At 39.9% G+C, this 19,445-nt stretch overlaps 1 protein-coding gene across 2 annotated transcripts in view; it reads right to left on the bottom strand.

Annotated features, from left to right (window-relative positions):
• Positions 1 to 7,060: 7,060 nt before the first annotated feature.
• LOC142390066 (protein-serine O-palmitoleoyltransferase porcupine-like) overlaps positions 7,061 to 19,445 on the bottom strand; it is a 53,437-nt gene continuing 41,052 nt past the window's right edge. For both annotated transcript variants that reach the window (XM_075475419.1, XM_075475420.1), the window contains 2 exons: positions 8,546 to 8,656; positions 7,061 to 7,684 (listed from right to left, as the gene is read on the bottom strand). In XM_075475419.1, the coding sequence (XP_075331534.1) occupies positions 7,583 to 7,684; positions 8,546 to 8,656 (213 nt within the window). In that variant the 3' untranslated portion in view covers positions 7,061 to 7,582. The remainder of the gene's footprint in view (positions 7,685 to 8,545; positions 8,657 to 19,445) is intronic.

Here is a 19,445-nt window from a genome sequence, read left to right as displayed (position 1 = left end):
TTCGAAACATATGGTACAAAATAAATCAAGGAAGCTGACAGATGAGAAGTAAAGGCTAATTGGTCGATCCACCGAAACGTCAGCACGCAACAGAGGAACAATTATCCGCCATTATGGACAAGAAAATTTGAAAATGAAAACAAAAAAAAGACTTTCAAGACTTTGTAGCTGATTCATGAAATGATAGATTGTACTACAAAAAAAGGAGAAAATCGTAAAAGAATTAAAACAGACGCAAGGGAATATATGCAGCAGAAAAGTATTTATAACGAGACTCTTTTTTTAAATAAACATTATTTTCAGAAAATTGAATACTGTATCGAATGGGAATTATTAACATTTTACCTCTATTTTTATTTGAACTTTATTCGATAAGGTAAAGGAGACTTCAGATATAAAATCTCAAGATGAGAACTTCTGGCCATGTTCGTCAGAAGTTCAGCTCAGCTAACACAATGAAACACATTTCAGATTATCCAATGCCTGACCTGGCAAATATTCTTTTTTTTGGGGGGGGGGGGTTCAATGGACAGAATAGTTGAAGTGAGAGGCAGAGAGGGAATGACATTCAGTAAAAGTCCGTCCGATGCAGGACTCGAACCGGGGCCGACTGCAGCGAGGACTGCAGCCTCTATACATGGGGCGCCTCCACAACCCACTACGCTAGCAGCTATTCTGAGATGACTAAAAATAGATACACATACATAGGCACAAAATGATGTATTCATTACACAGAGAATGCTAAAATGTTGAAAAAGTTGTATAAAAAGGTACTGTTCTGTTTCTTTTTAAACAGAAAATAAATATTAAATATCAAATTTGAAAGTAATGCTCAGGTCTGATTTCTTCAATGCAAGATTAACTTGTTCTGGATTTGATGAATGATGAAATTTGGCCAAAGTAATAAAATGAATAGCAAAATATTGTTAATTATTCATCAATTTAGAGTTTTGAAAATCCAAAACAAACTGATTTATTTGAGTGATTTTTCCTTCTTTTTATTGATCCGCTTGAAAATCACACACAAAATCTCCTCACAGGCTCCAGGCCCCCCAATGGTCCAGACTAGTACAAAGCAGGTATGGATCAATGGATGGATTGAATTCAATGGGTGAAATCTGAAAAAGGAAACAGTAAATAAAAGTTATTTGATTTTGTGTGATAGCACATATTTGTAGGGTGAATTTACCCAGTGTGGGACTAATAAAAGGGCTAATTTATCTTATCTTAAACACTGTGCTTAATTCTCTGCCATCAAGGGCTGTCTATTTATGTTTGATAAGCATTGTTTTTCTGGGAACAAATGCATTTCTGATGAAGGATTTGCTCAAGTTTTTGTCAAAGACTGAGATGCTCTGGTGGCGTAGTGGGTTAAGCAGGTGCCCCATGTACAGAGACTACAGTCCTCGCTGCAGCTGGCTGGGTTTGAGTCCCGCACCGGACTCTCTGCCGCCTGCTTCTTGTCTCTCTCCAACTGTCCTATCCATTGAAGGCATAAAAAGCCCCAAAAAATATTTAAAGACTGAGATGCTCTCAATAGTAAATCTGTATTTGGATAAAGATGCATTGATGTCCAAATTCAAACTGCAATGAGATAGTCAGTGGGTCTACATGGTGAGATTAATTCGATTACAGCTATAGTTGGGTTATGCTCCTCATTTGAGCAAGGGTAATTCTCCTTGGATATCTGGCGGTGAATGAATGGGATCAGAGGCACAAAGCGTGTCATACCCCGGTATGATAGGTGGCGCTGTACCCATTCCAGCTGTTGCTAATAGAGCCACTTCCTGTTGACCTCTTCACCACCAACAACAACAACAAACTCAGGCATTGGAGAAAGATGGAGAACGCAGAGCAAGATGAAGCTACGTCCCTCTACATTTGGTCTGTGATGAGCTGCTTGTTGCACAAACTCGATGCCCAACGGAGCATTCTCCATCGCGTTGTTTCTTTCTTTCTGACGGCGACAACAACAGGAATATCGTCTCCTTTGACTTCCGGGTCACGACCCCGGGAAAACATCTCGAGCATGCGCAGAACGCAAAGTCTGAATCACCACGTGCTTCAGCGTCTACAAGCAGAGACTTTCAACTTTCAGTTTTATTGTAATTTCGCCTAATCCGATCCTTTCAGTACCACGTAACCCCACTGAGTGACAGATGATGGTTATAGTGTTATATACTATATTACTATAGTATATAATAATATAACCAGAGGTGTCAAGTAACGAAGTACAAATACTTCGTTATCTTACCTAAGTAGAATTTGTAGGTATCTATACTTTACTAGAGTAATTATTTTTCAGCCGACTTTTTACTTCTACTCCTTACATTTTCACGCACTTATTTGTACTTTCTACTTCTTAGTAGAAAGTACTTTCTAGTTCCAAATTGAAGATGGGTTCTTGATAAATTGTTTTAGCCAATTTATTTTGAAAGTATTATTTAAAATATAAAAGTCTAAAAAGTTAAGGCCACCATTATCATATGAGTTCATTATTACTGATTTTTTAATATTGTAGCGACCCGGAATAATAGACTTTATTTCCCAACTAGAACACAGGCTACGCCGAAAACAGTCAAAGAGCAAACAACCAAGCACATAACGTAATTCCTTTATCTCTCGCACGGGTCTCTTCAACACCCAACCACCCCCCCCCACACACACACACACACACCGGGACATACCCCCCACTGGTCCTCCGCAAATCTCAGGTGGCTGCTTCGCGCCCCTCATTGCCATGGAAACTGCCATGACTGACAGGCGTCACAGCCTCTAACAACGCCAATCCCCAGACATCACCCTACACACTGCAGCACAACTTAATAGAATATAACTCAACAGCCACAGTGTATACACAGTCCGTTACACTACCCCCCCCCCCCCTTTTCAAAGGGGGCAGACAAAGTCTCTCAGATGGTACACTTGTAACACAGGTTTGCATAAGGTAGCCTGCAAGGAGAGGAAACTCAGCCTGGTGAGCTCTCCACCAGTCTAACACCTTACCACCTGGGCCCAAGGATGCTACTTCTCTGTACCTCCTCATGTCATCATAGGCTAGCTCTTTGGATGTTTTGTTTCTGACACTTGGGTCCTCAGTACAGAAGGACTTGCCAAACAGGTCCTCCAACACCTTTGATTTCTTGGGAACAGGAGGCCATTCTAGAATGGCACAGAACAAAACACTTCATAGTTCTACTAGAAGGTCGCTCCCTGCGCAATCATGTGCGTAATTATGGCATTCCAGAACATGCAGAAGGCTCCGTCATCAAAAAATTTCTGTAGAACGTGATTGAACGAGAAGTTGGTCCTCCAACAGGTCTTCCAAAAGCTGGATCGAGAAGATGCTGAAATAGATTAGAACTTTCTGCTGTTTTTAAACGCTGTCACACCCATTCCTAATTTAGTATGAGTATACTTGCTGTTCTCTTATAATTATCCCTTATTTTAACCCATGGAAATGAATAACTTGGACATGGACAGTCATTTTTTGTTTGTGACCTCCCTTTAACTCCGAGTTATGATGACGCATTAATGTAAAAAGAACAGCAACTCCTTTCCCCCCCTCTTTACTCTGATCTTGTTTAGGAGCCCCACCTAGTGGCAATCTCCGCTCCACTTATAGAGGTCAAGGGATATGGTTTTGGTTGGAAGTTATGTGAAAGTTGTGATATGTTCTTTTTCCCAGTTATCTGAAGTCTGGGGAAGAGATTTCACATGTGCAAGTGTAGTGAATATGAGGGAAGGTCGCCGAGCCGATGTAGAAATGAGTGGTGAAGAAGTCTGCTGACATGGACTTAGTCGAACAAAGAAATCTTTATTTCTGTCAGGTCCGTCTCAAATTTACAGAAAAGATGCATCTTCCGGGAGAGTATGTGTCAATTAGCCAGATGAAAAACCCTCTCCAGTTTAGGGAGGCCATAGCCATGTTACCAACAATCAGCGCAGAGTCGGTTGAAGGAATGCTGGATCATTTTAACTTGAAAATTTTTAATGTAATGGAAGCTGTTGCACCGATAAGAATCAAGAGCACCTTGATCAAACAGAAAACCCCATGGAGAAACACCACTATGGTCAAAAACCTGAAAAGAGAATGCAGGAAAGCTGAACGTAAATGGAGGAAAACAAAGCTTCAGATTCACTATGAGCTGTATAAAGAAAGCCTGCGTAGTTATAACAATGAGCTGTGCAAGGCCAGACAGCTGCATTTATCTGAAATGATTAATAAGAATGTCAACAAGTCTCGAACTCTGTTTGCTATGGTTGAAAAACTCACAAATCCTCCTAAACAGTCAAACCCAGACCTCCTCTCCACAGAGAAATGCAATGAATTTGCCAACTTTTTTAGCCAAAAAAATCAAAACAATTAGACAAAACATTAACGCAACACAGACAAACAAGAAAACTAATCTGTGTCTAAAACCTAGAAATAACTCTGACGTTATGTCACAATTTAATATTGTTGATTTAAAAATCCTAGAGGAAACAGTTTGGCATCTGAAATCAACAACTTGTTCTCTGGACATAATACCATCCGACTTTTTAAAAACTGTTTTTACCTTAGTAGAAAGTGATCTCCTACGAATAGTTAACAGCTCACTGGCATCAGGCATTTTTCCCAAGTCACTAAAGACAGCTGCCATTAAGCCACTCCTAAAGAAGAGAACTCTAGATGCCTCTATGATGAACAACTACAGACCTGTCTCTAATCTCTTTTATATCCAAGATTATTGAGAAAGTTGTATTTAACCAGCTCAACGACTTTCTGAATGAAAGTGGAAGTCTTGATAAGTTTCAATCAGGCTTCAGACGTCATCACAGCACTGAAACAGCTCTGGTCAAAGTGTTAAACGACATCAGGTTGAATACTGATTCTGGTAATGTTTCAGTCCTGGTTCTGTTGGACCTCAGCGCTGCGTTTGATACTGTAGATCACAGAATCCTGTTGCACAGGCTGGAAAACTGGGTTGGACTTTCTGGAGCGGTCCTCAACTGGTTCAGGTCCTACTTAGAAGGCCGGAGTTATTTTGTTACTATTGGCAGCTATGAATCTGAGCGAGTGGCCATGACTTGTGGAGTCCCCCAGGGGTCAATTCTTGGACCTCTTCTGTTTAACTTGTATATGCTCCCTTTGGGTCAGATATTGCAGAATTTTAACATCAATTATCACAGTTATGCAGACGATACACAACTTTATGTGTCTCTGTCACCATGGCGACTGCAGCCCAGCAGACGTACTGTGTCAGTGTCTGGAGGAAGTAAACACCTGGATGAGAGAGAATTTTCTACAATTGAATGAAGACAAAACTGAGATCATTCTGTTTGGTAGCAAAGAGAAGAGGGTCAGCGTTGGTAAATATCTTGAGACTCGGGACCTTACAATCACTGACCAAGTTGGTAACCTCGGAGTGTTGATAGAGTCAGATCTGACTTTCAGCAGCCACATCAAAGCTGTCACCAAGGCAGCTTTTTACCACCTCAGAAATATCAACAGAATTAAAGGTTTCCTCTCCCAAAAAGACCAGGAGAAACTCATCCATGCATTCATCTCCAGTAGACTTGATTACTGTAATGCTCTTTTAACTGGACTTCCCAAAAAGAGCATTAAACATCTGCAGCTCATCCAGAACGCTGCTGCTAGAGTTTTAACCCGGACTAAGAGATCTGAACACATCACACCAGTTTTAAAATCTTTACTCTGGCTTCCAGTCAGTCACAGAATAGATTTTAAAAGCCTGCTGATGGTTTACAAATCCCAGAATGGTTTAGGCCCAAAATACATCTGTGATATGTTCAGAGAACATAAAGCCAGCAGAGCTCTTAGATCCAAAGACTCAGGTCAGCTGGTCCAGTCCAGAGTCCAGACTAAACATGGAGAAGCAGCATTTAGCTGTTATGCTGCAAACAAGTGGAACAAACTGCCAGTGGAGATTAAACTTTCACCAAATGGAGACATTTTTAAATCCAGGTTAAAAACATTTCTTTTCTCATGTGTCTATGCATGAAATATCTTTTAACTTATCTAGACTGTTGCCTGATTTTAAATTCATTTAAATGATTTTATTTGTTTCTCTTTATATTATTTTATGTATTTTTAATGCTTCTTGCACTCCCTGCTGCAATGCTTTTATTTTATGTAAAGCACTTTGAACTGTTTGTACATGAAATGTGCTATACAAATAAATTTGATTTGATTTGATTTGATTTGATCTCCCTTCTGGAGAGAAAGTCCTTACTTTTAAGAGCGTCTGTTCAAGGCCACTGTCTTGGTCCAGGCGTTTAGCCAAGAGATATGGTCTAACTTAAGGATGTCTCCTTTCAAATCTATCCTTATTTGGTTGTGTTAAGTGTTTATTTCTCAGTCTATCTCCGTGCTTTACATGGAGGCGCGCGCAACAATTATGCACTTGGTGAACCTATGCAGCTGCGAACCTAAATGAACCTGATTCGGCCTTCTTCATGCGCCTTGGGCTCCATTTTGCCTGCTGGTCCATACACTTCACACATGTGCAAGAATGTAGGTCTTAAAGAAAATAAAAAGGAAAGCAACATTTTAACACACAATCCCTAAATGTTAGGGACATTAACAGCCCCATTAAAGGGAGGAAACTGATTGCTATACATGTATGTTGCCTTCTGGCAAGGAACACAATTCTTTAAGTGGGAACATGAAAAATAGGAAGAAGTGGGCTTTAAAAAGTGTTTTTCTCTCTTCCTTATAGCAGAACAGAAAACTAAAGTCATTGCAGGACTGAAGTTCTTTCTGAACACAAAGGCAAATTTATCTCAGTCTGAAGCTACTTTGTGGAACATACACTCCTCCTGGGAGATGCAGCACATTCATATATTCATGAGATTTGAATATACTCCTAAACCCAAGATTAGATACAACTAAGAAATTGAGAAGGAAAAGTCCCATTGAGAAAGAGTAAATGAGTCCGGAAACAGGAAACAAGCTACAGAGGGCACTGCATTACTTTCAGGGTTCTCTCTCTGGCCCCTAAACGTCACAGTTCAAGCTTCCATCACGGCTGCAAAAAAAGCTCAATACAGGAGACAATTTCAATTCATAGACATTTTATGGTTGAAAGATTCCAAGAACACAACAAGGGCTGTAAAAGAAATGGTTCACATGCATCTGCTCCTAAACATGTTGACCAGTTGAAATGTTGTTGGATGTCCAACCCGTACAGGCCAAGGAAACACTAACTCAGCATTTCTTTACAGTAGTTTGGATTATTCAACCTCATCCGTCTCGAGTGAAAGAATGCCACTGCAGGGTCAGGTCGGCCTTTTCTCCTCCGTTCTGCTTTTATTGAGCATTTTCTGAACTTTATTTTCTGAGGTCATCAAATGTATGGGCTTTCATTATCACTCCTGGAGAGAGTAGTCACAAACTGTAAAAAGGTCTGAGGAGCTTGGTATGTTCCCTCCTGAGCGCGGCTGCAGTCCTCCACCCGTTGCACCAGCTGTAAACCAACCCTCCTCCTTCAGACCCATCAGCAGACAACATCCTGATGTCCACTGGCACACACTTGTTGCATGTATGTATGGTGCTTCGAATCTGTTAGCCTTCCCATCCTCACTGAATTAAATGGTATAAGAGCCAGCAAGCAAACACAACCCAGTGGCTCGCCCAGTTCAGGTCAGACCACCTCTGGATGGTGTGGCTGGCTGCATAACCCTACAAACAGAAGAAAAACAAGCTCAGTCTCAGTCTGTGTCAGTCTGTCCAGGCTTGATGATCGACATGCCCCACAAGAAATCTTCCAACCATCTGGCAAAAGTTGTTATTTTGACTATGAAGTGTTGGAATCCAGCACAGATCTGTGATAGGCTGGTATCATGAGACATGTATATACTGTGTATATATATCTGAGTTACAGAAAGGCAGTTTCACAGTGTGACAGTTGGACTAAGTGTGGGTGGCGTTGTCTTTACCACAGCTGTGACATCACACATTTGTTTGTGGACTGCCATTTCAAAGCCGCCATTTCTTTGCCATAACCATTTCTTTGCCATAACCATTTCTTTAATACTGAGTGGGGAGCAGTTTATTCACAAGACAAACCACCAATGAGCGGCTCCTGCTTCATCATCTGAGACCATCATTTACTGTATGAGGAGCATAAATTCATGAGGGAAATGGAGAGGTCCGGGACCAATGGTCAAACTAAGTCAGAGCTCTGTAAGTGATCACAGGTGTTGCCCTCTGCCCAAAATAAACTACAAAGCTTTGAGCCATTTCCACAGAGGCTCTGATGAACCCCTTTCTTCATGTTGTGCTCCCGCATCTGTGCTGCATCTGTGAGCCATATGAGCTGCCTTTATGCAGTCTAAAGGTAACACAGAGAGCTCAGGATCTTCATGGCTGCTGTGGTCCCCCTTTAAGAGAGTCTGGGGTTGCACTGACATTCTAATTCAGTCCACAGAACCTGGTTGTTTTAACTGCAGATAAGATCAAATACACTACATGTCAAAACAACCACTGTAAGATAATACAATTTGAATCATTTAATGCTAATGATAAAAGAATGAAGTTTACCTCTTCTACTTCCTGTTCATCTGCTCCAGGATCAAACATGGAACCCAAATAGGTGAGATGAAAGATGACCAGAAAGCTGAAAACCAGGTTCAGCAGCTTCACCCAGTAATTCTGCAGAGCAAAGGAAAAAGACAACAACTGAGAAACAGCTCCATAAAGCCTCTGAAACGGAAATATAAGCCTCAGCAGCCACTGAATGCTCAAAGCACATATGTGTGCACGTTAGGGCTGGCCAAAAACACAGTCCTTTGAATGTTTTTTATTCTAAGGACTGGAGCTGCACAGCCTTGTAAGACTAGTTTCACATGAGTAATCTGGCAACACTGAGCACCAAGATTCCTGATCATGTCGGGAAAAGCCTGGAGTGCCTGAGGAGAAGGAGAAGCTGACAGAGGCAGGTGTGGGCCTGTGTTCTGGATATACAGAGTATGAGGACTGAGAGAAGCTTGACAAAAGAAGAACAATCATTTTTACTGATGAACCTAAACTAAAAGTTAATCTTAAAGTCCTTACTTTTGGGAAAACCTCTTTTATAGCCAAGCCAAATGTGTACTGAAACTCAATCATTTGAATCAAAACAGAAATCAGAAGCAATACCCAGTTTATACCTCAGGCGATAAACTGGATACCTCAGTTTATACCTCAGGCGATAAACTGGATACCTCAGTTTATACCTCAGGCAATGAACTGGATATCTCAGTTTATACCTCAGGCGATAAACTGGATACCTCAGTTTATACCTCAGGCGATAAACTGGATACCTCAGTTTATACCTCAGGCAATGAACTGGATACCTCAGTTTATACCTCAGGCAATAAACTGGATACCTCAGTTTATACCTCAGGCGATAAACTGGATACCTCAGTTTATACCACAGGTAATAAACTGGATACCTCAGTTTATACCTCAGGTAATAAACTGGATACCTCAGTTTATACCTCAGGCAATAAACTGGATACCTCAGTTTATACCTCAGGTAATAAACTGGATACCTCAGTTTATACCTCAGGCGATAAACTGGATACCTCAGTTTATACCTCAGGCGATAAACTGGATACCTCAGTTTATACCTCAGGCGATAAACTGGATACCTCAGTTTATACCTCAGGCAATGAACTGGATACCTCAGTTTATACCTCAGGTAATAAACAGGATACCTCAGTTTATACCTCAGGCGATAAACTGGATACCTCAGTTTATACCTCAGGTAATAAACTGGATACCTCAGTTTATACCTCAGGTAATAAACTGGATACCTCAGTTTATACCTCAGGCAATAAACTGGATACCTCAGTTTATACCTCAGGTAATAAACTGGATACCTCAGTTTATACCTCAGGCAATAAACTGGATACCTCAGTTTATACCTCAGGCAATAAACTGGATACCTCAGTTTATACCTCAGTTTATACCTCAGGCGATTAACTGGATACCTCAGTTTATACCTCAGGCGATAAACTGGATACCTCAGTTTATACCTCATTTTATACCTCAGGCAATAAACTGGATACCTCAGTTTATACCTCAGGCAATAAACTGGATACCTCAGTTTATACCTCAGGTAATAAACTGGATACCTCAGTTTATACCTCGGGCAATAAACTGGATACCTCAGTTTATACCTCAGGCAATAAACTGGATACCTTAGTTTATACCTCAGGCAATAAACTGGACACCTCAGTTTATACCTCAGGTAATAAACTGGATACCTCAGTTTATACCTCAGGCGATAAACTGGATACCTTAGTTTATACCTCAGTTTATACCTCAGGCGATAAACTGGATACCTCAGTTTATACCTCAGGTAATAAACTGGATACCTCAGTTTATACCTCAGGTAATAAAAAGGATACCTCAGTTTATACCTCAGGCGATAAACTGGATACCTTAGTTTATACCTCAGGCAATAAACTGAATACCTCAGTTTATACCTCAGGCAATAAACTGGATACCTCAGTTTATACCTCAGGCAATAAACTGGATACCTCAGTTTATACCTCAGGCAATAAACTGGATACCTCAGTTTATACCTCAGGTAATAAACTGGATACCTCAGTTTATACCTCAGGCAATAAACTGGATACCTCAGTTTATACCTCAGGTAATAAACTGGATACCTCAGTTTATACCTCAGGCGATAAACTGGATACCTTAGTTTATACCTCAGTTTATACCTCAGGCGATAAACTGGATACCTCAGTTTATACCTCAGGTAATAAACTGGATACCTCAGTTTATACCTCAGGTAATAAAAAGGATACCTCAGTTTATACCTCAGGCGATAAACTGGATACCTTAGTTTATACCTCAGGCAATAAACTGAATACCTCAGTTTATACCTCAGGCAATAAACTGGATACCTCAGTTTATACCTCAGGCAATAAACTGGATACCTCAGTTTATACCTCAGGCAATAAACTGGATACCTCAGTTTATACCTCAGGTAATAAACTGGATACCTCAGTTTATACCTCAGGCAATAAACTGGATACCTCAGTTTATACCTCAGGCAATAAACTGGATACCTCAGTTTATACCTCAGGCAATAAACTGGATACCTCAGGCAATAAACTGGATACCTCAGTTTATACCTCAGGCAATAAACTGGATACCTCAGTTTATACCTCAGGTAATAAACTGGATACCTCAGTTTATACCTCAGGCAATAAACTGGATACCTCAGTTTATACCTCAGGCAATAAACTGGATACCTCAGTTTATACCTCAGGCAATAAACTGGATACCTCAGTTTATACCTCAGGCAATAAACTGGATACCTCAGTTTATACCTCAGGCAATATACTGGATACCTTAGTTTATACCTCAGGCAATAAACTGGATACCTCAGTTTATACCTCAGGTAATAAACTGGATACCTCAGTTTATACCTCAGGCAATAAACTGGATACCTCAGTTTATACCTCAGGCAATAAACTGGATACCTCAGTTTATACCTCAGGTAATAAACTGGATACCTCAGTTTATACCTCAGGCAATAAACTGGATACCTCAGTTTATACCTCAGGTAATAAATTGGATACCTCAGTTTATACCTCAGGCAATAAACTGGATACCTCAGTTTATACCTCAGGCAATAAACTGGATACCTCAGTTTATACCTCAGGCAATAAACTGGATACCTCAGTTTATACCTCAGGCGATTAACTGGATACCTCAGTTTATACCTCAGTTTACACCTTAGGCAATGAACTGGATACCTCAGTTTATACCTCAGGCAATAAACTGGATACCTCAGTTTATACCTCAGGCAATAAACTGGATACCTCAGTTTATACCTCAGGCGATTAACTGGATACCTCAGTTTATACCTCAGGCGATAAACTGGATACCTCAGTTTATACCTCAGTTTATACCTCAGGCGATAAACTGGATACCTCAGTTTATACCTCAGGTAATAAACTGGATACCTCAGTTTATACCTCAGGCGATAAACTGGATACCTCAGTTTATACTTCAGTTTATACCTCAGGCGATAAACTGGATACCTCAGTTTATACCTCAGGTAATAAACTGGATACCTCAGTTTATACCTCAGGCAATAAACTGGATACCTCAGTTTATACCTCAGGTAATAAACTGGATACCTCAGTTTATACCTCAGGCAATAAACTGGATACCTCAGTTTATACCTCAGGCAATAAACTGGATACCTCAGTTAATACCTCAGGCAATAAACTGGATACCTCAGTTTATACCTCAGTTTATACCTCAGGCAATAAACTGGATACCTCAGTTTATACCAAAAGGCAATAAACTGGATACCTCAGTTTATACCTCAGGCAATAAACTGGATACCTCAGTTTATACCTCAGGCAATAAACTGGATACCTCAGTTTATACCTCAGGCAATAAACTGGATACATCAGTTTATACCTCAGGTAATAAACTGGATACTTCAGTTTATACCTCAGGCAATAAACTGGATACCTCAATTTATACCTCAGGTAATAAACTGGATACCTCAGTTTATACCTCAGGCAATAAACTGGATACCTCAGTTTATACCTCATGTAATAAACTGGATACCTCAGTTTATACCTCAGGCAATAAACTGGATACCTCAGTTTATACCTCAGGCGATAAACTGGATACCTCAGTTTATACCTCAGGTAATAAACTGGATACCTCAGTTTATACCTCAGGCAATAAACTGGATACCTCAGTTTATACCTCAGGTAATAAACTGGATACCTCAGTTTATACCTCAGGCAATAAACTGGATGCCTCAGTTTATACCTCAGGCGATAAACTGGATACCTCAGTTTATACCTCAGGCGATAAACTGGATACCTCAGTTTATACCTCAGGTAATAAACTGGATAGCTCAGTTAATACCTCAGGCAATAAACTGGATACCTCAGTTTATACCTCAGGCAATAAACTGGATACCTCAGTTTACACCTTAGGCAATGAACTGGATAACACAGTTTATACCTCAGGCAATAAACTGGATAACACAGTTTATACCTCAGGCAATAAACTGGATACCTCAGTTTATACCTCAGGCGATTAACTGGATACCTCAGTTTAAACCTCAGGCGATAAACTGGATACCTCAGTTTATACCTCAGTTTATACCTGAGGCGATAAACTGGATACCTCAGTTTATACCTCAGTTTATACCTCAGGCGATAAACTGGATACCTCAGTTTATACTTCAGTTTATACCTCAGGCGATAAACTGGATACCTCAGTTTATACCTCAGGTAATAAACTGGATACCTCAGTTTATACCTCAGGCAATAAACTGGATACCTCAGTTTATACCTCAGGTAATAAACTGGATACCTCAGTTTATACCTCAGGCAATAAACTGGATACCTCAGTTTATACCTCAGGCAATAAACTGGATACCTCAGTTTATACCTCAGGAGTAAACTGGATACCTCAGTTTATACCTCAGGTAATAAACTGGATACCTCAGTTTATACCTCAAGCAATAAACTGGATACCTCAGTTTATACCTCAGGCAATAAACTGGATACCTCAGTTTATACCTCAGGCAATAAACTGGATACCTCAGTTTATACCTCAGGCAATAAACTGGATACCTCAGTTTATACCTCAGGCAATAAACTGGATACCTCAGTTGATAAACTGGATACCTCAGTTTATACCTCAGTTTACACCTTAGGCAATGAACTGGATACCTCAGTTTATACCTCAGGCAATAAACTGAATACCTCAGTTTACACCTTAGGCAATGAACTGGATACCTCAGTTTATACCTCAGGCAATAAACTGGATACCTCAGTTTATACCTCAGGCAATAAACTGGATACCTCAGTTTATACCTCAGTTTATACCTCAGGCGATTAACTGGATACCTCAGTTTATACCTCAGGCGATTAACTGGATACCTCAGTTTATACCTCAGGCGATAAACTGGATACCTCAGTTTATACCTCAGGCAATAAACTGGATACCTCAGTTTATACCTCAGTTTATACCTCAGGCGATTAACTGGATGCCTCAGTTTATACCTCAGGCGATAAACTGGATACCTCAGTTTATACCTCAGGCGATAAAATGGATACCTCAGTTTATACCTCAGGCGATAAACTGGATACCTCAGTTTATACCTCAGGCGATAAACTGGATACGTCGGTTTATACCTCAGGCGATAAACTGGATACCTCAGTTTATACCTCAGGTAATAAACTGGATAGCTCAGTTTATACCTCAGGCAATGAACTGGATACCTCAGTTTATACCTCAGGCAATAAACTGGATACCTCAGTTTATACCTCAGGTGATAAACTGGATTCCTCAGTTTATGCCTCAGTTTACACCTCAGGCGATTAACTGGATACCTCAGTTTATACCTCAGGCGATAAACTGGATACCTCAGTTTATACCTCAGGCGATAAACTGGATACCTCAGTTTATACCTCAGGTGATAAACTGGATACCTCAGTTTATACTTCAGTTTATACCTCAGTTTATACCTCAGGCGATAAACTGGATACCTCAGTTTATACCTCAGGCGATGAACTGGATACCTCAGTTTATACTTCAGTTTATACCTCAGGCGATAAACTGGATACCTCAGTTTATACCTCAGGTAATAAACTGGATACCTCAGTTTATACCTCAGGCAATAAACTGGATACCTCAGTTTATACCTCAGGTAATAAACTGGATACCTCAGTTTATACCTCAGGGAATAAACTGGATACCTCCGTTTATACCTCAGTTTATACCTCAGGCAATAAACTGGATACCTCAGTTTATACCTCAGGTAATAAACTGGATACCTCAGTTTATACCTCATGCAATAAACTGGATACCTCAGTTTATACCTCAGGTGATGAACTTGATTCCTCAGTTTATACCTCAGTTTACACCTTAGGCAATGAACTGGATACCTCAGTTTATACCTCAGGCAATAAACAGGATACCTCAGTTTATACCTCAGGCAATAAACTGGATACCTCAGTTTATACCTCAGTTTATACCTCAGGCGATAAACTGGATACCTCAGTTTATACCTCAGGTAATAAATTGGATACCTCAGTTTATACCTCAGGCAATAAACTGGATACCTCAGTTTATACCTCAGTTTATACCTCAGGCAATAAACTGGATACCTCAGTTTATACCTCAGGTAATAAACTGGATACCTCAGTTTATACCTCAGGCAATAAACTGGATACCTCAGTTTATACCTCAGGCGATAAACTGGATACCTCAGTTTATACCTCAGGTAATAAACTGGATACCTCAGTTTATACCTCAGGCAATAAACTGGATACCTCAGTTTATACCTCAGGTAATAAACTGGATACCTCAGTTTATACCTCAGGCAATAAACTGGATACCTCAGTTTATACCTCAGGCGATAAACTGGATACCTCAGTTTATACCTCAGTTTATACCTCAGGCGATAAACTGGATACCTCAGTTTATACCTCAGGTAATAAACTGGATACCTCAGTTTATACCTCAGGCAATAAACTGGATACCTCAGTTTATACCTCAGGTAATAAACTGGATACCTCAGTTTATACCTCAGGCAATAAACTGGATACCTCAGTTTATACCTCAGGTAATAAACTGGATACCTCAGTTTATACCTCAGGTAATAAACTGGATACCTCAGTTTATACCTCAGGCAATAAACTGGATACCTCAGTTTATACCTCAGGCAATAAACTGGATACCTCAGTTTATACCTCAGGCGATAAACTGGATACCTCAGTTTATACCTCAGTTTATACCTCAGGCGATAAACTGGATACCTCAGTTTATACCTCAGGTAATAAACTGGATACCTCAGTTTATACCTCAGTTTATACCTCAGGCGATAAACTGGATACCTCAGTTTATACCTCAGGTAATAAACTGGATACCTCAGTTTATACCTCAGGCAATAAACTGGATACCTCAGTTTATACCTCAGGTAATAAACTGGATACCTCAGTTTATACCTCAGGCAATAAACTGGATACCTCAGTTTATACCTCAGGTAATAAACTGGATACCTCAGTTTATACCTCAGGTAATAAACTGGATACCTCAGTTTATACCTCAGGCAATAAACTGGATACCTCAGTTTATACCTCAGGCAATAAACTGGATACCTCAGTTTATACCTCAGGCGATAAACTGGATACCTCAGTTTATACCTCAGTTTATACCTCAGGCGATAAACTGGATACCTCAGTTTATACCTCAGGTAATAAACTGGATAGCTCAGTTTATACCTCAGGCAATAAACTGGATACCTCAGTTTATACCTCAGTTTATACCTCAGGCAATAAACTGGATACCTCAGTTTATACCTCAGGTAATAAACTGGATACCTCAGTTTATACCTCAGGCAATAAACTGGATACCTCAGTTTATACCTCAGGCGATAAACTGGATACCTCAGTTTATACCTCAGGTAATAAACTGGATACCTCAGTTTATACCTCAGGTAATAAACTGGATACCTCAGTTTATACCTCAGGCAATAAACTGGATACCTCAGTTTATACCTCAGGCGATAAACTGGATACCTCAGTTTATACCTCAGTTTATACCTCAGGCGATAAACTGGATACCTCAGTTTATACCTCAGGTAATAAACTGGATAGCTCAGTTTATACCTCAGGCAATAAACTGGATACCTCAGTTTATACCTCAGGCAATAAACTGGATACCTCAGTTTATACCTCAGGTGATGAACTTGATTCCTCAGTTTATACCTCAGTTTACACCTTAGGCAATGAACTGGATACCTCAGTTTATACCTCAGGCAATAAACTGGATACCTCAGTTTATACCTCAGGCAATAAACTGGATACCTCAGTTTATACCTCAGTTTATACCTCAGGCGATAAACTGGATACCTCAGTTTATACCTCAGGTAATAAATTGGATACCTCAGTTTATACCTCAGGCAATAAACTGGATACCTCAGTTTATACCTCAGTTTATACCTCAGGCAATAAACTGGATACCTCAGTTTATACCTCAGGTAATAAACTGGATACCTCAGTTTATACCTCAGGCAATAAACTGGATACCTCAGTTTATACCTCAGGCGATAAACTGGATACCTGAGTTTATACCTCAGGTAATAAACTGGATACCTCAGTTTATACCTCAGGCAATAAACTGGATACCTCAGTTTATACCTCAGGTAATAAACTGGATACCTCAGTTTATACCTCAGGCAATAAACTGGATACCTCAGTTTATACCTCAGGCGATAAACTGGATACCTCAGTTTATACCTCAGTTTATACCTCAGGCGATAAACTGGATACCTCAGTTTATACCTCAGGTAATAAACTGGATACCTCAGTTTATACCTCAGGTGATGAACTGGATTCCTCAGTTTATACCTCAGTTTACACCTTAGGCAATGAACTGGATACCTCAGTTTATACCTCAGGCAATAAACTGGATACCTCAGTTTATACCTCAGGTGATGAACTGGATTCCTCAGTTTATACCTCAGTTTACACCTTAGGCAATGAACTGGATACCTCAGTTTATACCTCAGGCAATAAACTGGATACCTCAGTTTATACCTCAGGCGATTAACTGGATACCTCAGTTTATACCTCAGGCGATAAACTGGATACCTCAGTTTATACCTCAGTTTATACCTCAGGCGATAAACTGGATACCTCAGTTTATACCTCAGTTTATACCTCAGGCGATAAACTGGATACCTCAGTTTATACTTCAGTTTATACCTCAGGCGATAAACTGGATACCTCAGTTTATACCTCAGGTAATAAACTGGATACCTCAGTTTATACCTCAGGCAATAAACTGGATACCTCAGTTTATACCTCAGGTAATAAACTGGATACCTCAGTTTATACCTTAGGCAATAAACTGGATACCTCAGTTTATACCTTAGGCAATAAACTGGATACCTCAGTTTATACCTCAGGCAATAAACTGGATACCTCAGTTTATACCTCAGGCAATAAACTTGATACCTCAGTTTATACCTCAGGCAATAAACTGGATACCTCAGTTTATACCTCAGGCAATAAACTGGATACCTCAGTTTATACCTCAGGCAATAAACTGGATACCTCAGTTCATACCTCAGGCAATAAACTGGATACCTCAGTTTATACCTCAGGCAATAAACTGGATACCTCAGTTTATACCTCAGGCAATAAACTGGATACCTCAGTTTATACCTCAGGTAATAAACTGGATACCTCAGTTTATACCTCAGGCAATAAACTGGATACCTCAGTTTATACCTCAGGTAATAAACTGGATACCTCAGTTTATACCTCAGTTTATACCTCAGGCAATAAACTGGATACCTCAGTTTATACCTCAGGCAATAAACTGGATACCTCAGTTTATACCTCAGGTAATAAACTGGATACCTCAGTTTATACCTCAGGCAATAAACTGGATACCTCAGTTTATACCTCAGGTAATAAATTGGATACCTCAGGCAATAAACTGGATACCTCAGTTTATACCTCAGGCAATAAACTGGATACCTCAGTTTATACCTCAGGTAATAAACTGGATACCTCAGTTTATACCTCAGGCAATAAACTTGATACCTCAGTTTATACCTCAGGCGATAAACTGGATACCTTAGTTTATACCTCAGGCAATAAACTGGATACCTCAGTTTATACCTCAGGTAATAAACTGGATACCTCAGTTTATACCTCAGGTAATAAACAGGATACCTCAGTTTATACCTCAGGCAATAAACTGGATACCTAAGTTTATACCTCAGGTAATAAACTGGATACCTCAGTTTATACCTCAGGCAATAAACTGGATGCCTCAGTTTATACCTCAGGTAATAAACTGGATACCTCAGTTTATACCTCAGGTAATAAACTGGATACCTCAGTTTATACCTCAGGCGATAAACTGGATACCTCAGTTTATACCTCAGGTAATAAACTGGATACCTCAGTTTATACCTCAGGCAATAAACTGGATACCTCAGTTTATACCTCAGGCAATAAACTGGATACCTCAGTTTATACCTCAGGCAATAAACTGGATACCTCAGTTTATACCTGAGGCAATAAACTGGATACCTCAGTTTATACCTGAGGCAATAAACTGGATACCTCAGTTTATACCTCAGTTTATACCTCAGGCAATAAACTGGATACCTCAGTTTATACCTCAGGTAATAAACTGGATACCTCAGTTTATACCTCAGTTTATACCTCAGTTTATCACCTGAGGACACCTCGGCATTAAGGCACTAAACTTCTGATTCACATTCTCATTCATGTTCATCTCCAAAGATTGGGTTTTGCTGATGAGGTTTGGCAGGCTATAATTTGCATCAGTAAGAATGTGGGTTAACATGTGATCAGAGCCTTTAGTCGGGGTGTGAAACAGCCAGGCAGTGCTCTTATTTAATGTCACAGGGAGG

The sequence above is a fragment of the Odontesthes bonariensis genome, chromosome 10 (assembly GCF_027942865.1).
Source record: "Odontesthes bonariensis isolate fOdoBon6 chromosome 10, fOdoBon6.hap1, whole genome shotgun sequence".
NCBI lineage: Eukaryota > Metazoa > Chordata > Actinopteri > Atheriniformes > Atherinopsidae > Odontesthes > Odontesthes bonariensis.
Note: the sequence above shows the minus strand (reverse complement) of the source record. Positions and strands in the feature narration are given on the sequence as shown.